The sequence below is a fragment of the Pelodiscus sinensis genome, chromosome 4 (genome assembly GCF_049634645.1).
Source record: "Pelodiscus sinensis isolate JC-2024 chromosome 4, ASM4963464v1, whole genome shotgun sequence".
Taxonomy (NCBI): Eukaryota; Metazoa; Chordata; order Testudines; family Trionychidae; genus Pelodiscus; species Pelodiscus sinensis.
The window spans coordinates 10907138-10934336 of NC_134714.1; the positions used below are offsets into that span (position 1 = coordinate 10907138).

The 27199-nt window shown below is 45.7% G+C and overlaps 1 protein-coding gene across 3 annotated transcripts in view; it reads right to left on the minus strand.

The window, feature by feature from the left end:
* Nucleotides 1-14669: 14669 nt before the first annotated feature.
* Nucleotides 14670-27199, minus strand: part of SLC35F4 (solute carrier family 35 member F4) — a 195120-nt gene continuing 182590 nt past the window's right edge. The window contains exons 2-5 of one of the 3 annotated variants that reach the window (XM_025190837.2): nucleotides 21877-22002; nucleotides 19205-19397; nucleotides 16255-16344; nucleotides 14670-15446 (exon numbers count right to left, since the gene is read on the minus strand). In XM_025190837.2, the coding sequence (XP_025046622.1) occupies nucleotides 15205-15446; nucleotides 16255-16344; nucleotides 19205-19397; nucleotides 21877-21987 (636 nt within the window). In that variant the 5' untranslated portion in view covers nucleotides 21988-22002 and the 3' untranslated portion in view covers nucleotides 14670-15204. The remainder of the gene's footprint in view (nucleotides 15447-16254; nucleotides 16345-19204; nucleotides 19398-21876; nucleotides 22003-27199) is intronic. The other 2 variants (XM_075926294.1, XM_014579619.3) reach the window with 2 other exon arrangements.

Sequence of the window (27199 nt, forward strand, 5' to 3'; positions counted from 1 at the left end):
AATGCCTGTGTGTAAAGCTCCCAGGTTCCCTCCACGGCAACGTTCACGGTCTGCCTGACCACACACATGCAGAGCTGATTGGGTGTCCGGTAGGCCAGTTTCCATGGCTATGCCTCCCCAAACCCTTCCTTCCTGAATCCTGATTTGGTAAGCCCCGTTAAACATTGACCTGGGCTGGCCACTTCCTGGACCGACCGAGAGCCTGGCAGCGCTTGAATATTAAACTAATTCAGAGAAGTCTGAGGTAAACACCAAATAACAGAGTCTTCCCCTCCCCCATAACTATTTATAATGTTACACACTTTTCCTGAAAGGTAGCTGCTCATTTAACCAGGGAGTGGCCTGAGAAGTTTCTCTTTGCTTCTCCGGCCAGCTGGTTTGTAAAAGCATTGGTCTCACCAAGGAAATTTTGTCCTTTAAGCACCAGTGGGAAGAGAAGGCGTCAGGTATTGCAGCCTGCAGCCAAAGAAGAAGAAAAAATCCTGGGAAGTGCCACATTTGAGGAACTGCCTTTTCTTTACTCTGGTATATCTGAGAGCATTTCCGGCCCCGTAACTTCTATTCACTTGCAGGCGTGTAACCCGGAGTAGAATGTGGCCCCAAAGGGAGAACAGCAGAAGGGAAAGACCCGCACTTTTGTGTCCTTGGTGCTAACAAAGCACCTGCACCTTGCAACCCTATCCACTCCTCACAGTGCTAACCCACCACTTCTCTAATTCTTAGGCAGGCGAAGCTCCTTTTCGGCATCCGTGCAGGTTTTGCATGATTACAGACAAATCCCCACTTAAATTAGCAGACGTCACTCTCTTTGTGTAGCTCTAAGGAAAGACTTTGAGGTTGGCCAAGGAGAGTAGAGAGTCCCCAGAGACGGCTGCAGGGCTGAGTTCCTAGCCACTGGCAACCTCTGTTGGCTTCCAGACCATGGATGTTGCCGGACCAGAGAGTTCCAGACCACAGAGGTTCAACCTGGAATAAGGCCAATATGCTGGGTTGAGTCTAATCAAGCTCTTTGCCAACTGGGCTTGCCAGGTGTCCGGTATTCAACCGGACAGTCCGGTTTTTGGGCCCTCTGTCAGGTAAAAAATTCAGAAAATACCGGACATGTGCAATGTCTGGTATTTCCTGGTTTCCCGGCTGGGTGCCCGATGGAAGCCTGGTGGGGGCGAGGGGAGTGGCTGGGAGGCGGGGGCGCGATCGGCACTTGGAGCCTCTGGTTGCGTCTGATGTAGGGGTGGAGGAGGAGAAGCCCTGTCCGTGCTCCTAAGCGTGGTTCAAGCGCGTTGTGGAGCCATAGTCAGACTCGCTCGTACTTCACCGGGACCATGCTCGGGACAGACAGCGCCCTGGGATCTGCATGTGCCCAGGTCAGTCCCACTCCCTGTCCCCCGCCCCCACCGGCCAGCCCCACTCCCCCCTGATCTCCCCCGAGCAGCCCTGCATCCCACCGGCCGCTCCCTCGATCTCCCCCACCCAGCCCCCCTGCCCCCGCCTCCCTGCCAACCCTGCTTCCCGTTCCCTCCCCCCTCCTCCAGGCCCCTCCTGGCCAGTCCCTTCCTGCCCCCCAATCAAGTGTGTCCGGTATTTTTTCTGAAGCTACCTGGTCACCCTATTGCCAACTCTTCTCTTGGGAGAGGACTTTGACAAGGAACAAAGGCGAGATGTGAAAAGGTACTTACCTGCCTATGGTGCCCACTGGGATTTCCAAAGCATTTAGATACCTGACCCCCATTGCAATCAATGGGAGTTAGACACATCTGAAAATTCCATTACGTGAGTGTCTGCCTCTTTAGGCACCTATATACCCTAACAGCTCTGGCCCAAACTGTGTCAGTGCTTTGCTGGATCAAGGCTTTCTACTTCGGCTTGGGAATGTCATGCATGCCATCCCAGAGAAGAGAAGCAAACTTCAGCTGCTGGGGTCCTAGTCAAAAGGCTACGGAGGCCTGTCTTGTAAGGAGGAGCACTGGCGATAGTATGAAGCCCTGCAGACCATGCCTAGTGCCCCTGAATGGTGAGCACCGAGCTTAAGGGTCTTATAATGACAACTCAGTAGCGGGACCACTCCTGGCTCATGCACACAAAAGGGGCATGAAGAGTGGGGAAGCAAATTCAGCTTGAGAGGGGAGTTAATATTTCTGAAAAGGCTTTTTAAGAACAAAGACCCCCAACCAAAATCATGGCCTCATGGTGCCAGGAGCTATACGAACACAGGGTAAGACTGAAGCCCAGCCCAGAAGAATTGCCAGTGTAACCAAAGAGTATTATTTATCAGCCTCAGTTTACAGATGAGGAACTCAGGCACAGAGAGGTGCAGTGACTTGACCATGGTTACATAGGAAGTCAGTGGCAGGGTCAGGCATCAGCTGCCGCTGTGCTGTGTCTTAGTTGATTTCCCCTCTTCTGTGTGGGGAAGTCCAGTGAAGTCCAGGAGAATTTTGCCACGCATTTCAATGGAGTTCAGGATTTTACCCTATATGACTGTTCTGAGTTCCTAACCCCACCCTAGTTGTCATTCTGGCCTTTTATTCTATCCCATTTTCAGTGTAATGATTTGGCAGATTTGTCTGGAGTTTGGGGAGTGCAGGAGGCCAGTTAATGAGCTGCCATCATTGTGCAGTGGCCCTGTGTAATGCAATCAGCTAGGAATGACATTCCTTGGCAGAACTTACTCATCCACAAACCACTTTTACTGCTCCATCAAGTTAATGTTTATACCACAAAGTATTTTTCTCTGCTTATGACGTTCCTTCACAATCGAATGGAAATTGTGGATACAGAGCATGAGGTATCTGGTGATATGATGCCAGGTGACAAGAGGGGAAAAAAAGATAGAGTTTGGGGGTGTTTTTTGACACTGCTATAACACAAGATGTGTTATTTGGATATGTGGATTTGATGGCCTGTCTGGAACATGTGGGATATGAAAATGGAATAAGTATTTACAGAATCAAATATTTTTCCCAGTTGGCTAGATATTTATTAGGCTTGGTCAAAAATGTCCAGTTTGCTCTGGATAGTAAAAAAAAACGGCAAAACTTTCTGAGCAAAAGACCAAAAACACCATGAAGGGATTAAAACAAAATTTAAAATCTGATCAGTTATGGAAACTTGTTGATAGTAGATTTGTTTTTACCGCGTTTGGCAATTTTTTTCATTTTGTTGGTGGAAAAACTGGAAAATGATGCCCAAAAGTGTGTGTGTGTGTGTGTGTGTGTGTGTGTGAAAGAGAGAGAGAGAGAGTGTGTTTATAGTATATAATTTATGTTAGATATAATAAAATATTTAATATAGGCAATTTCCTGGTGACACCTACAGTGAGCAAGTTTAACATAAGAATGGCCATGTTGGGGCAGACCAATGGTCCATCTAGCCCAGTATCCTGTCTTCTAATAATGGCCAATGCCAGGTACCCCATTGGGAATGAACAGAATAAGTAATCATCAAGTGATCCCTCTCCTGTCACCCCCTAAAAAACAGAGGCTGAGGACACCATTCCTATCATCCTGGCTAATAAGTAGTGATGGACCTAGTTAGGCCTCAGCTGGAGTACTGTGTCCAGTTCTGGGCGCCACGCTTCAAGAAAGATATGGAGAAATTGGAAAGGGTACAGAGAAGAGCGACAAGAATGATTAAAGGTCTAGAGAACATGACCTATGAAGCCAGGCTTCATGAACTGGGCTTGTTTAGTTTGGAAAAAAGAAGATTAAGGGGGGACATGATAGCAGTTTTCAAATATCTAAAAGGGTGTCACAAGGAGGAAGGAGAAAATTTGTTCCTCTTGGTTTCTGAGGACAGGACAAGGAGTAATGGGCTTAAAGTGCAGCAAGGGAGGTTTAGATTGGACATTAGGAAAAAATTCCTAACTGTCAGGGTGGTCAAATATTGGAATAAATTGCCAAGGGAGGTGGTGGAATCTCCCTCTCTGGAGATATTTAAGAACAGGTTAGATAGACATCTGTCAGGGATGGTGTAGACAGAGCTTGGTCCTGCCTTGAGGGTGGGGGGCTGGACTCGATGACCTCTCGAGGTCCCTTCCAGTCCTATAATTCTATGATTCTATGACCTAACCTCCATAAATTTATCTAGTTCTTTTTTGAACCCTGTTAAAGTCTTGGTCTTTACAACATCCTGTGGCAAGGAGTGCCACAGGTTGACTGTGTGTTGCGTGAAGAAATCATTCCTTTTGTTTGTTTTAAGCCTTCTACCTATTATTTTCATTTGGTGACCCCTAGTGCTTATGTACTAGTAACAAGTAAATAGCCTTTCCTTAATTCTACAATTCCTTAAGCTACAATCGTTTCTTAATTCTACAATTGAACCCTGTAAGTAGTGATTTCCCTGATATAGCCTGATCATACCTAGTGTGATAGCCTATATTACGTGTCAAAACAATGGCTCAGAAGCTTGTTCTACTTTTCAACCCTGCAAAGGCTTACGCACCGGGAGTTGTCCCATCGACTTTAATGGATCCACTTACAGTGAGTCAATAAAGCACATGTGCAAGTTTCTCTAGGCCTAGGGCCCTTCTCTGCTTAGCAGATCAAGACACGTGCTATAGACAAATGCATAGAAAAATGCTAAGCATTATTAAAAAGAAACATGGCAACATTTGGAGGAATGATTGATATGGTCCAGCAAGAATCACAGATTCTGGGGCCAGAAGGGACCACTGTGATCATCTCGTCTGACCGCCTGCATAATGCAGGCCATAGGACTTCCACAGACTCATTCCTAGAGCTGAGCTTAGGAATTATTTTCAGCAATGAAGAACCCACCACATTGCTTGGTAAATTGCTCCAATGCTTAATTACTCTCTCTGTTCAAAATGTGCCCCTTATTTCCCATCTGAAATTGTCTCACTTCCACTTCCGGCCATTGGATCGCATTACACCTTTGTCTGCTAGATTGACCAGCCCATTATTAAATATTTGTTCCCCAGGAAGGTGAAGCAAGTCTCCCATCACCTTCTCTGTGCTAAGCTAAATAGATGGAGCCCTTTGAATCTATTGCTACAAGGCAAGTTTTCTAACCCTGTCATCATTCTTCTGGCTCATCTCTGATCCTCCCCAATTTATCAACATCCTTCTTTATCTGTGGGCACCAAAACCAGTCACAGGATTGCCACAGGACACCCTACAGAGGTAAAAATAACCTCTCTACTTTTACTGGCACTCCTACCCATCTGCCGAAGAAGATGATGTGGTGTAGGAGGTCAGTGGGGATCCTCTTCTTGCAGAGAGGCCTGACTCTTCCGAATTAGTCCCGGTGTTCCATTCAGCAATTGGAAGGAAGCCAGGAGATGCGCACGTTATGGGTCACCCCTCAGTCTTACTGCTGCCCAGTTACGCACGCGCCAATTACGCTGCATGATTTTTCTTTACATAGCCCCATACGAGGGCTGTTTATCAAATAGACCCATAGAATATCACACAAAACATTTCTGTCCCCTTAGAGAGGCTGGGCTGAGTCCTAAATGCCTGGGTGACTTGAGTTCCCTTCCATGACGACATAGTCACACCTACTTCAGTCCAGTCTGAACCTCGTCTAGACTTGCAAAGTTTTAAACTGACTGGGATCTTCCAGTCAGAGAGCTCCCTTCTCGCTCTGCTGTGCAGCGATGGTTACAGGAGGGGGTAAAACTTTCAAAATTGCCTAAGGGGCAGATTTCGAAAGCTGCTTGAAATACAGATGGGTGCCCACCTGGATTTCCAAAAGCACGAAGGTACCTAATTCCCCCTGAAAATAAAGCCATTGGGCGCCTTCCTGCCACTGACAATCAAAAGTCCCTTAGGCACTTTGAAAATTTGACTCCTGGTCTGATGACCTCCAGGGCATACTGAAAGATGCTTTTATGTGCACAGACTGGTGAGGGGACAGTGGTTCTGGAACTATTTTTGGGGTGGGGGGTGCTGAGGTGCACCCTTCTTCCCCCCCTCCTCCCCCCAGTTAGCCCTGTTGAGATTGGGTTTCCAACTTTCCCGGACTGGATGGACCTGACTCTATTGTTGCAGATAGCATCTGGTCCATCCAGCCAGGTGAGCTGTCAAGGTTCCAGGCAGGGCCCACCCCTGGGGACAGCTGCAGAGCCAAGAGCTGGCAGCAGGACCCTGGGCTGTTGGGCTAGTGAGCAGCGACATTCCAAGGGCCAGTGGAACCCATGGAGACAGTAGATGTTGGGACCCCAAAGACTGGAAGAGCCTGCAGGGCTGATATTACCTGAGGGGGGCAGACAAAGTGTGTACAGCTGGCAGGATCCCACAGGGGCTGCCCAGAGCAGATAGAAACCATGGCAATTAGATACCAGAGTGATGGGTGTAACAGCTAAGAAACAAGTCATGCTTACACGGAATTCATCGGCATCTTAAGGGCCTATTTGTTAACACTTACATAACACTAACACAATCCTAACTTTGGTTATAAATGCAAAACTGGAACATTACAGAATCAAACGGCCCCTATGAAGTCAGAAAAAATGAATTTAGAGTCCAAAAGAGAGGTGTTTGACATTGTCTAGCACTATGGGGTAGGACCCTTAAGACATAAAGCGATGGGTGGCTGCTTGAGTCTCATTTGCAGCACCATGGCTAAATGCAGTGTGTTCGTTAGATAAGACCTAACAAAGAGAAATAATCATATCAGACGCCCTGGCTGAGAGCAGAAGAATATGATGCATATCTCTAGTTTCTACCCTAGAGGCCTACTTCCTCATTAGGGAATGTAATGAGGAGGCACAAAGCTTAGTATAATAAATGCAATTTTTGATTAGTATGATTCTGGCTTATGAGAGGAAGGACACGCTGGTCACATGGGAGACCAAGTTCATGCTCTGCTACACATGTCCTGTATGATCTTGGGCAAGTCACTTAGCTCCTATGTACCTCAATTCCCTAGCTGTAAAATTAGCCTAGGCTTGAGATGGCTGGCAATCTAGAGTACCAAAGCCAAGAAAGTGACAGAAATCAGCCCTACTCAATCTTGGCATTGGAAATCAGAGAGACTGATGATATTGCTGCTTCATACTGAATACTTTATATTGCCTTTGCAGTACACATTACTTGTCTGAATATTATCACAGAAGAGATGGGTTGCGACAATCCACGCTTTTGTAAAAATGCTTGTGTTTGTCCTTGTAGCTTACGAGTGGTTGTACATGAAATTGAGACAGACACATATCTACACACATAAGGAGAGGGGGATGTAATGGAAAGGGACAGTGATGTGGTTAATGTTATAAAATTGAGTGCAAAAATAACAGCTGGGTAACAGCTGCACTTCAAACAAATCCCTAAGTAATACAAAAGAAGTATTCAGAATTATGCAAATGGGCTGGTTGTTGTGGTTATTAGTTTTTTTTTAAATGTGTATAGCTCCATGAAAGCGATCACGGAGTGAAGAAAAATATTTGCAGAATGTTGATGATTGGCATGTAGAGTATAGTACCAGGGTTAACCAGATGTCATTATTACACCCCCGGAAACCCAAGCTGTAGCAACATAAGTACTTGACACACTCACACACAATGGTTGTTTCATATGTTTGCAAGGAAAATAGTTTTTAATATCCGTAAAGGCTGAGTCTTCCCACTGAGCTGGGATAATATTGTTATCGGCGCCTGAGTCCTCAGGAGTGCATTGTTTTATGGAGTAGGACTCGCGATGGTTTATTCATAGCACATTTTGTTTTCCTGCCAGGGAGCTTTGATGCAGCCCTTGCGTGAGGAAAAAAAATTGATAATGCAGCTGCCAGTTAAGTGCCTCCTTTCCATGGGGTACAAACCAAGCGGTGTGACTACAATAGCATTATCACTTTGCTACACCCAAAGGCTGTGGACTTTATTCCTTGTAAAGGAGGCCCTCAGTCACAGAAGGTACTAACAAGGCTGCAACCAGTTCATTTTAAGCAACTCCACGTACAAACATAACCAAATCTTCTTAATTTACCTTTGACTTTATGGGCATTCCCTGGTTGAACCACTAAGCTGGATTCTAGGAATGCTATTGCTGGCTTCTTAAAAAAAGCACTCATCTAAAAGTGGGCAATGTAGCATCCTAGCCCGCGATTTGCATTGTAGGGGCAAATGTCACCTACGTTCATTGTATGTTGTTTGTGCTCCTCTGTGTCTGAGCCACAGAACGCAAGTCTGGACTCTGGATCCAGTCTCTCATGGTGGCCAAGCGAATGGTTGTTCCCAAACCCCATGTGCAGGGAGCCAGGCATGAGATTGGATGGTTCCTGCAGCTGCATTGCTGGGACAAGTTGGTCAGCGCAGGGAGGGAGGCAAGGTGTGGAAAATGGAGCTCGACAATAAAGTCGCATTTCTAAGCCGCCAAGTGGAATTGTGACCTTTCCTTGCGGTTTATTGATCATCTCTTTCATGCAGCTTGATTTGAAACTGCTCTCCCATGCTCAGCAGCCCCCCTGGGTGCCACTAAAGAGCCCTTTCAGAGATTACAATTACAGCTTCTGCTCCACCAGCCCCAGGCACCTGCCATAATTTGAATGTTAAAGTGCCTGTCACCGAAGGCTTGGACTTGCTACGTGTGTATTGATGCTAAGCACCAAGAAAACGATTGGCAGGATAAACAAGCGATCAGATGGCACAGAGGTTAGGGAATCATGGGGATTCCGCTTCCGGGCAGCAGGCGACATAACCGTTTCAAAGGATGCGATGATACTAAGTGTCCCTCAAAGAGTACACGGACCATTTCAAAGGAGACCTGATGTCTCCAGATGCAGCGGAACCTAGCTTGGATACAGCACCATAGTACTCAACTTGGTGTGAAAAGTACGGGTAATGGTCTTAGGTGAAATTTGATCTCGCATTTTATTTCTGATAGAAGATCTCCCTTTGCCTGCAATGGACTGCAACTCAGGTCCTGGAATTTTGATGCTGAACGTGAAACACTGCTGCTTTCAGTGCAAAGACTCTTGCTTTTGCTAAGTAGCACGGAGTTTTGACAAGTTCACTGCAATGGAGCCTAGAAAACAACTAAGTTCAAGCCTATTCCTCCAAACTTGACAGCTCAGGACACTCATGCTCTGTGCCTTCTGGCCGCACAAACATCTCATGATATTGGAGTGCCAGAAGAGGAAGCTGTTTTTCCTAGTTTATTAAAGATGAAATGTCAGCAAGACTTGATTCCATATTTGAAGGGGATGAGTGAGAAGTGGAGCTGTTCACACTGAATAGCGGTGCTTTGGTATGTAGCTTTTCACTAAAAAATGTCTATTGTATGCTAGAAGAGTAGTAGTTTGTCAGAAATCAAGTCAGGGTGGTCCTTGCTCTATAATCAGTAGAATCATAGAATCATAGAATAATAGGACTGGAAGGGACCTCGAGAGGTCATCGAGTCCAGCCCCCCGCCCTCAAGGCAGGATCAAGCTCCATCTACACCATCCCTGACAGATGTCTATCTAACCTGTTCTTAAATATCTCCAGAGAAGGAGATTCCACCACCTCCCTTGGCAATTTATTCCAATATTTGACCACCCTGACAGTTAGGAATTTTCCCCTGACAGTAGTCACGTTCCCCTCTAGAATCCATTGACCCTTTCTGTTAGTGACACATTCTCAACTATTGCAAGAGGATTTTTGAGAGTGCTAGGCTTCTGGATTACATTTTCCATATGCAGAGAGCCAGGAAGTAGGACTCCAGTTGGACCTAATCGCACAATTGGCAATATTGGAAAAAAAATAAAAAATCAGTTCCTAGGAGAAAAGCTTTAAAAATGTGAACCGCTGCCCTTCCTCAGAAGGTTCAAATACTAGAAGCCTAGATTTTATTATTTTTTGAAATCACATTATTGGAGGCCTGACAATGTCTTAACACGGGGGTTTGCAGTGCTATTGACGGGCTGCATCATGACCATGGCTTTTATACAAAGCTCAGGTCACAATAATCAACACATCCCAAACACACTATACGCAACAAACTAATTTCAGTCCATTCTTCATGAATGCCATGAGAAGGACAGCTACTCAGCAGACACATTTTTCCTTTGCTATGTGCTACAATAGCCTGGTGGTGTTTTTAAAAAGCCTTTGTGCCTTTTCAACAGCCACTCTATTAAAAATTATTACTGACTTTGAGCCTCCTTAAAGGGATTTGGTTTTTTCACCTGGCTTCGGGCACCTTTAAGTTGGCTCGAGGTGAGTGCCCTAGAAACCACATACGAATGGCCATACTGGGTCAGACCAAAGGTCCATCTAGCCTACAGTGACTAGCTGGGAATAAACAGTGCCTTTGGAAAATCTTGGTCAACGGCTCTAGTTTTAATCCACATTAATATTTGTCTCACTCGCCAGAAATGAAAAAGCCTTTAAAAGTCAAACACAGCTAATTCCTGTAAAATATCAATCTATAATTTAAAATGTCATTGTTTGACTGAAATAACAACAGTCATAAAAATCAATCAGTTCAAGATGACTGTTATTTGGAAGCAATTTGGCTACAGATGGATTTTTTTTTTAAACCCCAATGTACCAAATGCCCGGCAGCGTCACTCAAAAAGCTATATTACTTTTATGAACAGAGTGTGGAATTGTGATGACTATTTAGCATTATTTATCTTAGACAGGAATTCAGTCCAAAGATTATAGAGAACAAGCATCCATCGAAAGGAAGTGTTTACACAAACTAATCCAGTCTGCAGAACCACTATGTGACTAGCATTGCAGAAACCGCGCCACTACGATCAATATGCTCTTGATATCTGGAAATCACAATGGTTCTTATTCTGGACTCTGGGACCTGTTCTTCTTGGACAAAAATCCATTAATTGCAAAAGGCAGACTTCTGCTTTGCCTCTGTGTAAAGGAGAATCAGGCCCAATGGGTGACCGGTTTATAAAAACCAAAACAAAACCAAAAGGATTTTAAATGATTCAGCAACATGGAGGTCTACATGTTGCTAACGGATGTAAACGCAGGGGGTGTGTATCACTACGCAACCACAGACTGCCTTGGTGTGGTGTGAAGGATGCCTTCTGTCACCCAGGACCTGCTGCAATGGCTTCTCAATGAACATGCCTGGAGAAGTTGAGTGACCAAATTCTTCCACCCCAACCAAATTATGAATGGCTCTAGCACTTCTTATGTCACAAGGCCTTCCTCTCAGCTAGGGATGTGAATGACTTATCAGATAGTCGACCGACTAGTTGACTAGTTGCTCCTCCCCCTTTTGCTATCAGAAAGAGGCAGCGTGGGGGGGGGGGAAGAGGAGGGAGTGCTTCAAAGCAGCAGCACCACATGGAGACCCCGGGCTCCATGCAGCGTTGCCACTTTGAAATGCCACGTGCAGCCCGGGGCTAGCTGGGAGTCCCCCGCTGGCCCCATGTTCCCCGCAATGCTTTTGCCTTTGAAGTGTAGTAACAGCGCTGGTGTTCTTGCTACACTTCAAAGGCAGAAGTGCCCTTAGTCACTAATAGAATAGTTGATGCAAATTGCACCGACTATTCGCTTAGCAAAATAATCGAAATTTTACATCCCTACTCCCAACGTCCCTCACCTCTCAAAAGAGGAATCAGTCCCATTACTCCTTCTCTTACACTGGCCCCAGACATAACCCTAGCCCACTAAGGCTATGTCTACACTGCTGGCTTATTGTGAAATAACAGAGTGCGCATCTACACAGCAAGCCCGTTATTTCAAAATTATTTCAAAATAACGAGCGTCTGACTCCGACTTTTGTAACCCTCATTTCACAAGGAGTATAGGACGGCGAAGGAAGAGTGTGCTTCCTTCAACTTCCCGCTGTGTAGACAGAGTCTAAAACCAAGTTAAGCTACTTCGACTTCAGCTAGGCAATTAACATAGCTGAAGTTGAGTCACTTAACTCAACATTAGCGCGCAGAATAGATGTACCCTAAATAGGCCGTTCCTAGTCAAGACCTGGGCTCAGAAAAATTCCTCACACGCACTTCGGCCATAGGCCAAGCTCTGTTCACAAGGCTAAAAGTGCTTAGACTTCATGAACTGTCCCTAACCCAGCCCGAGCCTATTAACCATAGTACTCTCCCAGGCCCTCACTATAGCCTGCTCAGTGTCAGTGCACGCAGTAGGGGCGGGGCTGGAACTAAGGTTTGCACTGGGATGGGCTTGTTGGCCTGGGTGAAAGAGCAGCTCAGTCCACGCAGCTGAGCTGGACACACTACCGGGGCAGTTTATAAGCTAAGGAGCAGGTGGCGTTTGGATCCCTTTGGTGAGCCAGGGCTAGGACGTGGCCTCTGGCTGGGAGGGGTGCCCAGCGGGCATGAAGGGTTCCGTGCTTTGTGTTTGGGTTTAGGGTGCCACCTGGCAGGTGTCTGACCAGCCTGGCTGTGTTCTTTTCCATGGATTTGCCAGCAAAATAATTGAATTTGCCAGGGAAGAGGGGGGAGGGTAGAGGTTATAAGGCTAACAGTTTGCATGGTTCTCACTGGGCCCTGGGACAGATAATGTTAAATGTTTGTGTGTCCAGTTGAAGAGGCTTCAGTATGCCACATCAAGTAAGACACTGATATTATCAGGCTTCTCTAGATGCAGTGGTTCAAGAAAAATCAGTTTCGTACTGGTACAAGGAGGAGGGGAGGGCACTAGATAACAGGGAGAGCTATGACCTCCTCATGTGATTCCACCCTGCCCCGAGCCTGGGGTCTCCACACTCTTCTCTTTCTCTCCCCTTCCCACATTACCGGGGGAGGGGGAGAGGGATCTGGGGGGCAGTACAACAGCTGGAGTCCCAGTCCTGCCACCTACACAGATCTGCTTCTTCTCTGGTCCTGTACCGCCACAATCCTGCTGGGGGCAATATTCCCTCTCATGTTTTCCATCCTTGTGCAGAGTAAATTTTGTTAGGTGCACTGAAGCATGTGCACCACCAGTAGAAACACATGCTCCTGGCTACTGCCAGCTCTGGGTGCTCTGCTAATCAGCTGGGCAGCATGTGAATCTCTCCTGGTGGCCACCCATGCGCTCAGCTTACAGGGAACACTGGCTGGGAGTGCTGCCCCATCCTTGATAGCAGGGACAGGCAGCAGGGAAAGGAGCAGAACACCAGCAGCCCACCCTGCCGGCTGCTTTACCACTCCCAGTCCCTTTCTCCCCAGCCCTGATCTGAGCTACACGTCTGCACAGAGACAGAGCCGGAGGAGAGGCAGCTCTGCGGAGGGGCTGAGGGTGATACAGTGGTGTGCTGGTACACTGGACCAGCCTGCTTGCACTGCTGTCTCTGTTATCTCTATGGATACTATAAGTGGCTGTTGAAGAAGATAGGGGTTGCGGCATTGTCTTGAGGTTAGGCAGGATTGCCTTGTGTGTGTGTGTGTGTGGCGGGGGTGAGAGGGAGGGTGTGGAGAATAGAACATAAACATAAGAACGGCCATACGGGCTCAGACCAATATGTAGCCCAGCATCCCGACTTCTGACCATAACTATGCCAGGTGCCCTGGAAAAGGCAATCAGCTAGTGATCCATCCCCACACCCATTCCCAGCATCTGGCAAACAGAGGCTATTGACACCATCCCTGCCCATCCTAGCTAACACACATGGATGGGCATATCCTTCCTCAACTTAACTAGGTTTTTTAACCCTGATCTAGTCTTGGCCTTCACAACCTCTTCTGGCGGGGAGTTCCACAGCCTGACTGTGCACTGTATGAAGAACAACCTCCTTTTGTTTGTTTGCCTATTAATTTTATTTGGTGACACCTACTTCTTGTGTTATGGGAAGAAGCAAATAACACTTCATTTTTTTCTCCTACTTTCTCTACGCTTGTAATGATTTTATAGACCTCTAGCATATCTATCTTTTGTCATCTCTTTCCTAAGTTCAAAAGTTCGTTTTATTAATCTCGCCTCATATGGAAGCTGTTTCATACTCCTAATCATTTTTCTTGCCTTTTTGCAATTCCAAGCTGGTTCATTTGCATTTCAAAGGTAGTAACCCTAAGTGTGGTAACACGAACTAAGTGTAGCATTTGGTCAACATCAGTGGCCTAAGTTGTGATTGGGACAGATTCTGCGGTGCCAGCTCAACTTACAGTGGGTTGATTTGATGAGGAAGGGTGGGAGGTGGCCCAGGTTAGGGTTAAGCTTATGGATATTCTGTAGGCCTGACCTAAGGCTGGGAATGTATATAGTGGCCCAGGCTGTGCATTGATGTGGGCAGGTTCAGCTGGGTTAAGGAAATTTTGGTGGTTTTGCTTAGTTTTAAGACTGTGCTCTGCTTGTGAGGCCATGTTAGTTTTAACAGTGGGGTCTACATAAAAATTATGGGTGTAATCAAACTTTGTTTGTCTGAGCAATTGACTGAAAAAGAAGTAGGACTGAATGGACGTTAGGCTCCAAAGTTTTACGTTGTTTTGGTTTTGACTGCAGCGATGTAACAAAAATCTGTATTTGTAAGTTATGCTTTTACAATAAAGAGATTGCACTGCAGAACTTGTAGGACGTGAACTGAAAATATTATTTCAATTGTTTATCATTTTTACAGTGCAAATATGTGTAATCAAAAATAATAATGTAAAGTAACCTTTGCATTCTGTTGTAGTAGAAATTAATATATTTGAAAATGTATAAAAAATATTCAAAATATTTAATACATTTCAGTTGGTATACTATTGTTTAACGGTGCAATCAATTTAAATTAATATTTTGTTAATCGTGTGAGTTAATTTCAATTAATCAGCAACCCTAGTTTTAATAAATTCCAAACCTTAATGTGAACCTTTAGTTCACTTCATATTTTAGAGTTCTAAGATTCTTGATTGGGTGCTTTAAAATGACTCCACTGCCTTTTCAGTACCACCTTGTAAAAATGTCAAATAATTAAATTTTGAAAGAAAACGCATGTCTAATAACTTTTGATACAGATGCAGGCTGGAACTAAACAAACATACAAATCAAGCCTTTGAAGGCTTTACCCCTCCCCTTTTAGCTAACAAAAGCACAGCTGTGAAGTTGCACAGCGGAAATGGTTTTTTTTAAAAAAGGCAACTAAATAGTATGTAGATTAACGTTTCTTTACAAAACAATTTATTGTGGTTATTTACACCTGTTCCTTTGTAAGTGTATAAATGTAAACATTTATTATTGATGTGTTTATCATTTATTTTATAATTCATCCCCAGTTCAGAGTATTACTGTCATTTTAGCATACAAGTAGTGAGAAAATTAAATTATATTCACAGAATATACATTCACGTGCAATTAAATAGTCACCAGCTTTAAGCCAGTGGTATAGACACTGTCCCATTGGCTCTACTTCTACTCCTTGTATGCACACTGGAGTCTGTGATGTCTTCTGCGTGGTCTTCACTTTTCTTTTCCTTTAAGCTGTTGATGAATCGCAGGGTGATTTCATCCCATTCTTCGGGCAGCAGCATTAGCAAAAACCCAGTGCAGATGATGATGGTCGCACCCAACCGTACCACACTGAAGATCACCTCATGTTTTAGGAGATCCACAGCTACAATGGGGGAAAAGACAATGAAGGCAAACACTGGCTTTCTGCTTGATAGGGTGTTGTCACAATAAATCTTGTATGTTTCCTATTACTTTAACTGGGAGTTTTATTGGAAAGTCTCACTCTTCCTCCAAACCTTCTGTTTTAATAATACTGTGTGCTATAATGCATGAAGGCTAGACTGTAGAATTCACACCAGGCATGGAGAGTTACAGGGTAGTCTTTGGTCACTTTCTCCTTACAGCAAAGAGGAAGTATTCTGAGCTAGGGATGTAAAATCCCGATTAAACGATGAAAGGGTAGACGAGCAGAGGGATGCTCCAGCCTGGCCAGAGCAGCCGCTGGAGTGGTCCACTCCACTGGTTAAGCTTAACTCACCCATTAAAGGGTGAGGCTTACTAGTTAACTGGTGAAACCTTCACATCCCTACTCTGGGCTAGTCCTATACTGGCAGAGATTACTCCTCCATCTGCACTGGCTCAACTGTGCCAGCCAATATATTAGGGAGGTCAAGTCAAAGCTCCACCCATGTCCCATCTCTGCCCTGCCGCAGATCAGGGATACAGAGAGCCCACCCAAGTGCACAACCAGGCCCGTAGGCTGTTAGGGGCGTTGGAACTGGAAAATCATATACTGACTTTTAATTTACCAGTGAAAAGCTCCACTTCCAAAATTTAAACCTTTTGCACATCTCTTGAGTTGGCAGCTTCATGTTTCTTTGCAATGGGACCTACATCTCTGAAGAAATATGGCAACATAAAATTACCTCAAATGTTAGGGCATTTTTATTCATTAATTGCAGTATTTGTACCTGCATTTCCAGGAACACTGAGCACGGTCCCGATGGAAATTAGGATGGGGTACGTCAGCACAACTCCAACATTCACCAATACGTTAAATGCTGGAAAGGAAGAAAACAGTGCATCAGATGCTGGAAGTAATAAAAGAACAACACGTGGACTTTCTCAGCTCGCATTAAAAGTGCATCAGGCACGCTAAGCAGTTCTTGCCCGTCAAGCCCCTGATCCTGCCTGTCCCGTGGGCGGAACAGGAAGGGATGTTTCACTTGGGGAGAGAAGGGTTGGCTGTAAGTTCAAAACGGCTCATTCCGAAAGGGTCACTTCCCTCTTTTGATGCTTGAACTGAAGTCAGAGGGAGCACTTTCCACCCGACCCACAGAAGCAACCAGGATTGTTCTCAAACAGGCTCGTTCCTCTTGAGTCCGGGGGGCGGGGGGGGGGGGAGATTCTGCTGCCTCAAGGTGCCTGGAATGGAGTGGGGCAGCCTGCCACCAGTGAAGGAAGTGCTGTCGCGGTGACACACTCCAAGGAAGGCGCACGGCAGCGGCAGGCACGTAGGCCAACCAGTTCTGAAGGCTGTCCCTCTGAAGCCTTGTCCCTTTTATACTGGAAAAGGAAGGGTGTCAACTACTCCGTAGTTCATGGGGAAATGGCCAGTGGACAAGATGAGTGGTCAGTGTAACCCAAGGGGGGCTCTGAATCCCTTTTCACAGGCTTTAAAAGTGCAGGTACCTGTTAGTGTATGGGGGGGGGGTGCTTTTTGGATGCATAATCCCTTATACATAGGGCCAGCGCTGCCAAATGGAGGAGGATGCCAAGCCAAAGATTATAAGCTAGTGGAGCACCATGACACTCCCCCCCTCCTTTTAAAGGGGTTTTAAAGTGTAGGCAGTTGAAGGACAGGGCAGGTTATACTGCACTACAGTGAAACCTTTGTTATCTGGCCCCCTGTTAACCAGAAAACTTTGTTAACCGGCATTGCCCCCATACACAATACTGTCACATCTTCAGGCACACAGGCCTGGCTTGGTTTACCATGATTGGCTTAACAATTTTTTATTTAAGAAATACTAATCATCTTTAACTCAGAACAGAAATGTGAGACCAACTGCCACACACTACAAAACTACCAATATTAAAAACCTGAGTTTTACTATTATTGTCCATTGGTTTTTCTTAGGTTGATGGGACCCTCAGATAACCAGAATCTTTAGATAACCGGAATGCCCTAATCCCCGAGCATGCTGGATAACACGGGTTTTTCTCAAGTTGTGGTGAGAGAGGTCCAGGTTGGATATTAGGAAAAAGTATTTCACTAGGAGGGTGGTGAAGCACTGGAATGGGTTACCTAGGGAAGTAGAGGAGTCTCCATCCCTAGAGGTGTTTAAGTCTCAGCTTGACAAAACCGTGGCTGGGTTGATTTAATTGGGATTGGTCCTGCCTTGGGCAGGGGGCTGGACTTGATGGCCTTCTGAGATCTCTTCCAGCTCTATGATTCTATGATCCAGCATTCATGCGGGGACCGGCTAGGTTCAGGCTCATCAGTCTGTTTTCCATTTCCTGCTTCCCCTTAGCGTTGCAACTTCTTAAGGCTCACTCACTTTGCGCCAGGATTATTTCTATTAGGCACTGCTGCTACCACCACCCCTCAGTTATACATCACCTCTGAATGCAGCTACGTTAGCTCTCCCTGAGAGCTGGGGCTGAACCCTTAGGTGCAGCCAAACTGTGTCCCCATTCCCCAGTTCTTGAGCCGGGTAGCAGACACTTTGGCTGCAGTGCAAATAAGAGCAGCCTCCGGGCTGCTGCTGCAAATTGCACTTGCTGGAAACAGCTCCCAATGAGCCGTTCTACTAGTGACGGAGTGATGCGGCACTGTAGTGCCTTGCACCCATGTCAGGCTCTCCATGGCCACCCCTCCTGCTCCTACACTGGTATCATCAGGAAGGAGGGTAGTGCACAGCTGGCGACACTGAGCATTTTATGCTGGCTCTCTGCCTGCTTTGTGCAGCTGCCGCGCCATCCTACTTTAACCTCTGTATTCAGCCAGCTCCTTGGATAACAAATGACACCTACCTGGGTGCTCTTAGATATTGCTAGAGTGGATGTAATTAGGTCTAGAGCAGCACGTGGAAGAGAGTGTAATCTCTCAGCACCTCTGCCATCCTTTTTGAATCAGTCTCTGAGTGGCTGCGAAGCCCATCGAGGCATGAACAATAGTTTTCCCCAGAGTGTTTCCATTTAGCGTACTTACAACTGGGATAAAAAAAAAATCAGCTCGTTTCCAAACAGATGGACACTTTTATTATTAGCAAAGGAAACGGAGTGCAAAGCAGACCTGGGTCGATTTCGATGGCTCTCTTCCCAGACCAAGTAGCACCAGAAACAGGGCTTGGAAAGAGGAAATCGCACAGTGGGGGTAGGGGAGCTACAGCGGTGATGCAGGCTCTGCAGCCTTTTGTTTGCACCGAAGTGGGGCCCAAGCTATGGCACAGAGGAGCCCTGATGTAGTAGGCCTCTAGCTGCTAGCACAATCACAACACATAGTTAAATGGGCCGGGCTCCAAGGAGTAACGGGGAGTGCGGATTCAATGCAAGCAGCTACAGCAAGTTTGTGTTAAATTAAGCAAATTGTACCTCAGACAGTGGCCAGAAAGAAGCACTGCTGTACAATACAAACACCAACCTTGGCAGAATGACTAGGGCAGCTCAGTATTTTTTTTTTAATTTAAGACTACCCTATTCCCCTGCCAAAGTTTCCATGAGCTGTATTAACTATTTTCCAAACAGCCCCAGAGGTGACCTTTGGGAGACGAGAAGGAGACTTTTAGCTATAAAAGAACTGCCATTGAAACATTTAAAGAAAGGAGAATTTCCATGGGGGTGGCTGTTTCTAGGTGACCCTGCAATAAATAAAACAAGAGGCATTAGAAAAAGGAAAGAAAAAAGTTTGGCAAGTACCTAACCAGAGGCCAGCCACTCCGCACAGATAACCCCACGGCACGGCAGAGAAGGGAGACCAGTACTCCACTTTGGTAAAATACAGTATGATCGGGGTAAACGAGATGAAAATTAAATTGAAGAAGCCCAGAGTCGAAACGAAATGAGCAGCTTCCCCGAAGTTCGCACTTCCAAGAAACATCTTGAACAGGACCTAGGGTGGAAAGGGAAGATTGTAAAATGGTTATGTCCTGCTGCAAGGGAAGTTCTCCCATGAGGATGGCTCTGCAAAGCTATAGTGGCGAAATGAGCTACCTTTTGACATTTGATAATGGAAGAGCTCTGTAAGAGGGTCTAAGAGATTTCCTCCCCAGAACACTCTCCACTGGGTATTACCACTGAAGGGGATGATTTGGCCCTGTGTTATTAAAGCATTATAGGCCTTTTCTATACTAACCCACCCACCCCCATTGATCTACCCTATGTAACTTTACCTACGCAAATAGTGTACCTGAAGTCAACAAACTAAATGTGGTGTATTCTGTGCAATACGGTCAGTGGAGGCTGCTCTGCTCTCGACTCTGGCTCCTTTTCTCATCCTGGTGGAGTATCAGAGTCAATGGGAGAGTGCTCAGTGCTTGATTTATCACGTCTGAAGCAGACATGATAAATTGACCACCTGCAGCATCGATCCGCCCCATAGTGAAGAGCTCGTGAACACTTAGGCATGTGAGAAGAGCCTGTGGGTTGAGAGGGATTGGTTGTGTGAGGAAGAGTCAATCTGCAGTGGTCAATCCTCATTGTCAGGATGCAACCCTTCTACTGGCCAGCTCCTTTGTGCGCAAGATGCAACTCCTCTCCCACTACTCTCCATGCCTCTATCTGGTCCATCTCCCCAGCACTTCCTTTGTAGCTATACAGCACTTAGCAATTACCTTTTCTTCTCAGAGATTCAGAGCAACCCCAATCCCAGCTAAAGTTAGCCAATGCTTCCAGCCACAGGGCCTTTTGAAAATCAGCTGTCTGAAGCGGGGCACCCAAAATTAGAAACCTGCTTGAAAATTTGGGCTCACTGCTCTAAATCATGAATGCGTTTAAGCCCATACCTCTATTTTACACACTAGGGCTGTGTCCAGACTCAGGGGTTTTTTCGAAAAAAGTAGCCTTTTTTCGAAAAAGCCTCACCTGCGTCCAGACTCAAGCCGCATTCTTTCGAAATTAAATCGAAAGAACGCAGCTTTTCTTTCGATGGCGGTAAAGCTCATTTCACGAGGAAGAACGCCTTCTTTCAAAAGTTCCTCTTTTGAAAGAAGGCGTTCTTCAATGTAAATAGGGCTTCTTCGAAAGAGAGCATCCAGACTCATTGAATGCTTTCTTTCGAAAAAGCAAGCCGCTTTTTCGAAAGTTCAACGTGCAGTCTAGACGCTCTCTTTCGAAAGAGGCTCTTTCGAAAGTATCTTTCGAAAGAGCCTCTTTCGAAAGAGGCTTGCAGTCTAGACATAGCCTAGCAGTCCCACCATCTCCGGTGGTGCTACTCACATGCTTAAAGCGAGGCACAAGCTAAAAGTGCCTTGGTGAATCATATTTAAAACACTTGCTCACGCCCTCAAAGAAAAAGTTGGAGAGAAGCGGGGAAGGGGTGGTGTTTAAAAACTCAGATGATCCTGATTCTCAGCTTTGCATCCACACAACTCAAACACGGCCTTCTTACACTACCCACAGGGCAAGATTTGAGCCTGCAATGGTAACACACTACCATATGCATGTATTTCCCAAGGAACAAATGTAAAATAGAAAGCTTGCACCAAGAAAGGTTACATATTTAGCGTGGCAGGGTTTGGGTCTCACCTTGCACGGATGTAACTCATGAATGGGGTTACGTCAGTGTGTGAGAGAGAGAGGTGTGAGAGGAAAGTCAGACTCATAGGCTCTCTGAAGTCAGGGTGGGAATCACAGGGGGCGTAAATCATTGCAGAGTTCACCTCCTTACACCCAAACTCAGACATTTTTAGTGACCATTCACAGTGAGCCTGACACATTTAAAGATGAGGCCGGGAGCTTCCCTTCTACATCACCAGTCCACATTCAGCATCACACACACCTGGTTGATTCCAGAGAGCCTGTATGACTGCAGCTCTCAATAAATATCAATACAGGTAAAAGGGCAGCACTCCTTTGAATAACGCTTCTTTCAGTAGCACCTCCTTGGTGCAATCTCATGCACCAAATTCCACGTGTCCTTCTTCCGTTGCCCTGGAGGGGCGTTCCCAACCCAGAATGAGCACGGACTATGCGACAATGAGAAAAGGATTTTGCTCTCATCCAAGACACGTGGTATTGAGCAGTATCCAATATTTTCTCACTGTTGCGCGTAGCAAGCCCATTATAAATAGTGTTGATAAACTGCTATGTCAGAAAATGATGAAATCGTAGCTGATTATCTTCCAGCAGTATAATAAGAGAGATTTCATTAAAGGCTCATAAAGCAAAGCCCCTCTGAATACTTGGCAGTCACAAAGTAATTATCTCTGTAGTAACTTTTCTGACATTTCCTGCTCAGAGTATAAATTATGCAGCCAAGGTGAGCCATATATCTATTGTACCTGGCTTGCTTTCTACATATGCATTTCTTTACTGTATGATGCAAGGGAATAACAGTATTTTCTTGCTATTAATGCAGCATTATGACCCACCTTATAGAGTGCAGATGTAGATGCAGATCCAACAGCATATGCTACCCCGATAATTGAATCACCATGGAAACCATCTGCATATGCCATCATAACAATTCCTGTGATTGCCATTATTGCTGCAACTATCTGTACAAGCAAAGCAAAGAAATTTAAAGCTCAGTGCAACTTTATTAGAAGGAAAGAGATTAGATTATCTCTGTGCGCTGTTACGATAGTTACCAGCTCCTAGCTCTAACTTTAGCTCTTCTAGTTTCCTCTTAAATAGGTGATTATGCAGCTATTGAGAGAGATGTAACATAACAATGAAGGTACATGCATCACGAACTACAAGAATCTGTAACATCACAGAGTCTCCTGGCACCTATTGATAGAACTTTTCTCTTACATTGTTTTTAGATTAACAGCCACTTTGCACAATGATTCCCAAGATTAAGACAGTTGGAGCACAATATTATCTGTACAAACTGCATTTGCTTTTAAACATAAGTCTTCAGTAAGGCTACAGATAGTGGATTTTCAAAGGAACAGAAGGGCGTTTCGTGCCCAACTTTCAGTGGGACGTGTGAGTAAAATTTCCAAAGGCACCCAGATGTTTTTGGCTTTTAAATCTAAGTGGGATTTTGGACCTGAAGGCCTTGTCTACACTGGGGAAACGACCAGTGTAGCATTACAGAATGAGTATTTCTGCAATACCTCCCTGTGTGGACATTCTGTTTTGGGCTAGAAGTCACTTTTATTTTGGAATGGTGTCCACTCCTGAGGTACAGCCAGTGCAGAGTAGTTTATTCCACAAAAGCAATGTCAGTCAATTTCCCCAAGCAGTCGAGGCCTGCATAGTTATGTGCTTTGAAAATTTTACTCTGGGTGCCTAACTCCCATGAGCTCCAAATCCCAGCTAGCATTTCTCACTGAACTTGGAATGAGAGTTTGGGAATCGTAGAATACTAGAACTGGAAGGGACCTTGAGAAGTCATCAAGTCCAGTCCCCTGCCCTCGCGGCAGGACCAAGAACCTCTAGACCATCCCTGATAGATTATGTAACCTGCTCTTAAATATTTCTAAAGATGGGGATTCCACAACCTCCCTGGGCAATTTATTCCAGTGTTAAACCACCCTGACCGTTAGGAACTTTTTCCTAATGTCCAACCTAAACCTCCCTTGCTGCAGTTTAAGCCCGTTGCTTCTTGTCCTATACTCAGAGGCCAAGGAGAATAATTTTTCTCCCTCTTCCTTGACACTCCCTTTTAGAACGATCTATACTGGGTAATATTGAACCTGGATTTTACATCAACATGCACTGCTAGATTGTGCACCTCTTCCCAAATGCAGGAGTACATTTTCCAGGAGGCTTGCGGGGGCAACTTTTCACTCCATGGGCTGCACTAACAGGCCCTTTGCAGTGTATGGAAACCTGTCCTTTTTAATGATCAAGCTTACATGTCATGAGCCAACTTTTCCAACAGTTTCCTGAAGTTAGGTATCTAAACGTGGGGAGATTTCCAAAGTCACAGATGACAGGCAGGTGCCCACCTCCCAGCAAGAATTGGACACCTCTCTACCCTTCGTGCCTTTACAAATCTCCCCCTCTTGAATTAGGTTCCTGGTCCTAAATTAAACAGCTAAACAAGGGGCCTGAATGTCAAAGGTGCTGAGCAGTGGAGATGACAGCCTCCACTGGGCAACGTGGGTGGGGAGAGCCTGGCTCCGCACCCTTGAAAGGAGCAGGGCGTCAGGTGCAATGGGTGAAGCCAGTGGCAACAAGCCACCAGTGCAGCTCAGAGCATGGTGTTACCCCCCCCCCCCCCCCAGCTCTCAGAGCTGCTGCGGGCCTAGGGCTCTGGCTGCCATATTAGCAATTGCTCCTCCCCCCCTCGCCCCGGTCAGTGGGCCTGGTTCTGAGTGTCCACAGCTCCCACGGACTTCCAAGGGTGCTATGGTAGCTCAGACCTTCCGAAAATCAGGCTCCCGTGTTGAAAATCAGGCTCCGTCTATATAATTTCTTTACGCTGTTAAACTCTATGACACCAAATGTTCAGGCCTGAGTTGAAAAAGCCACCTTGCCTCAACGATTTGATGGCTCCGAATTTTAAAACCAGCATTTTGCTCCCACAACACTCATCAGGGAAGTAACCTGTTTTCCATTTGCGCTCACAGAGTTGCAGGTTCAAACTAACCAGAGGCCGGGCGGAGGCTCCATTTCAAAATCACTTTGGGGAGGAGGGGCTATTCAAACCTCTCTAGAAACGGGGTCTGGCTCTCTGTGGCACAAAGCAATTCTTTCTTGGGCTGCCAAGTGGGCCAGGTCCCAGGATCATGGCTCTAGTCTGGCCATACGCCTGCTCTTCCATTGTTGTAAAATCAAGTGCTTGGTAGAAGCCCTCAGGAACCAATGTCTTTGTGGCAGATTTAAAACCAGTCCAGCAGGTAAATAACAAAGGCTATGTCTGCACTAGCGCTGTTGTCAGCAAACCTTTTGTCAGTCCAGGGTATGAAAAGCACACCCACACACCCGACTGACTTAAGTTTCACTGACAAAAGGACCGGTCTGAATAGTGCTATATTGGCAGGAAACACTCACCGGCTGACACAGCTTCCATCGCTTGTTGGGGGTGCCAACTAGAGAGCTCTGTCCTGCCAGCACAAAGCAAAAACACAAAAGCCCTCCCAGCGGTGCAACCTCAGCGGTACCTGTGCCATTGTAAGTAGTGTAGACACAGTCCCCAGCTATGATTTTGTGGGTTAGGCCAGGCTGCTTGCAGTGAGCCCTATTTCAACTCTTTTCATAGCTACCTGTTGCACTGCGCTACAGCATACGCAGCAGGGTGCCCTTTTCTTCTTCATTTCAGGGCCAACACAGACAAGCTGTAAGTCATTTTGAACTTTTCATTGTCAGTTTCTTTATGAAGAAAAACACACACACACAAAACCAAGCAAAAAATCTGCCACTTTAAAAACAAACAATGGTTTTCCTCTAGAAATTAAACAAAAACGTAGCTCAAAAAGCCAAGACTGGGTAGTCTCCTCTTATTTTAATATCAATTATTATTCCAATTGAAATGTTACATTAGCATCCCCAGCCCTGCTTACGGGAGTAAAAAGCTAACTTCCCCAGGTGCTCCAGGCACACTGTCACAACAGCCCAGCAGAGAGCCAGGATAAATATGGCCAAACGGAGTCTATTTTTGTGTCACAAAAGGTGTGTGCAGAATTGATCATATGCAGGAGAGGCACAAAATTGTACACAACTTGAATGAGAAACAACACGCTGTTTTGGCACTGAGCATATAGAACAGTGGTGAATGGCAATTAATCTTGAAACGGCAGATTGTTCAAAGTGAGGCACTTTGTGCCAAGTAGAACTGTTCAGTTCTCCTACAGTTCCACTTACTCTTATTGTAGTACCAATGCCTGTCTTCTGGCTATACATTTTACAAAGGGGTGTCTGTCTGTCTGTGAGTCCGTTTGTTCAAGAACTCCTCCTACATGTAAAGAGGTAGGGCCATCAAGTTTGGCATGCAGCTTCCTCTTATAATAACTTAAAGCAAGGTCAGGGTTTGGCTATGCCAGGATAATGGGATATGCCTGGAATTCAATTGTTTCTCATAAAATGGAAAGGAGGGGTCTGGTAGGAGTGACAGTTATACTGCAGAATGACCACAGGGAGGCACCAAAGGACCCAGGACAGCTATAACCCCAGTGAGCCAGCAGGGGGGCAGGAGTGGAGAAAGGGACAGCTCTCTGTAATATATTTCAGAGACGTTGTGTGTCTGTCTGTCTCTGTCTGTCCCCCAGCCCAGGGACATGCACCCCTCCCCAGCTATGCCTGCTACAGTTGCAGTAGCCATGGACAGAGGTGTTGCAAACTGGCCCCAAATTGCTGTGGTGAGACAGCGCTGAGGTAGTCCTCTGACTCCTTGGCAGCCTGAATAGTGAACCCTTCTTCCCCACCCCTCCCCAGAGCAATGATTTAAATGAAGAAAAACAAAACTATTTGAGTTCAGGACCCTAACAGCACGGAGTAAATCTTCTAGTTTCTTCTATAGCACTTTTCATTAGGAGATCACAAAGCACATCACATGCTTGTATTTCTTCCTCACAACACCCCGGTGCGGCAGGGAAGCATGTTATCTGCATTTTACAAAGGGGAATGAAGGCAAAGAGAGGCTATGTGACTTGTCCACGGTTACAGAGGAAGTCAGTGGCAGAGCAATGAATTGAACCTGGGTTTCCCTATGGCTCAGGCGGGTGGATCATCCTTCTTCTCACCTTCAATGGCAGATTTCAATGGAAATCAGGCATTTAAATGTTTTTGAGGTTTTGAGCCTAAGTCACTTTTGAAAATTGGATTTGGAGGGCCAGCCTTTTAAAGATATTAAGTACCAATGCCATAAGTAGGTGCCTAATAACATTTTTAAAGTGCTTAAATATGTTAAGACATCTAACCTGTTTACATCACGGGAGGTTAGGTCCCTAACCTCACTGGGTGCTTTTGAAAATGTTACCCTACATCTCTTATCTATGCCTCTTCTTCAAATGTGTCAGCTACCAACAGTACAAATGTACAACACAATACACTTCATTTGATCCACTAGTTTAGGTTCCTTTTTGGAACGTTTCTGTAAAACAGCCATTGCTATGGAAAATGAAACCCCAGAAAAATGCAACCTTGTATGAGCTCTCTGTATCTGGGTACGGGGAGAAGGGCAGGTTAGATAGTCACAGTAATCCCATCCCACTGTTCACCTCATTCCTGCCTGGGAAACAGACGTTCATGCATTGACCTCAACATACTCGTAACTCTTCTAGCTCTTCATTAAAACACTGACACTAATACAGTCTTATGCTTTAGGGCTTCAAGTGGCTGCCTGAAAGGATCAGGAAGGAATTTTCCCCAATGCACAACTGGAGATGTATCTTGGGTTTTCCTTTTGTTTGTCCCCCCCCCCCCCTTCCTCAGAAGCATCAGAGATTAGCCACAGCAGGAGATGGGGCACTGGTTGGAGTAGAGCAGTGCTCTGTGGTGGCACAGAGAATCTTCTTTCCAGGGCTATGTCTAGGCAGCAGGCTTCTTTCGGAAGAAGCTTTTCCAAATGAGATCTTTTGAAAAAACTTCTTCCGAGAAAGTGTGTCCACACTACAAAAGCACATTGAAAAAGCGATCTGCTTTTTCGAAAGATAGCGTCCACACTGAATGGACGCTCTCTCGCATGTCAGCTGTGATTACAATGGACGGAGTGACCACCAGGGCACCTGTGCTTTTTCCTCTTTCCTCTTCTTTCGAAAGAGCTCCCTCTTCCCCATCCACACATGTCTTTTTCCAAAA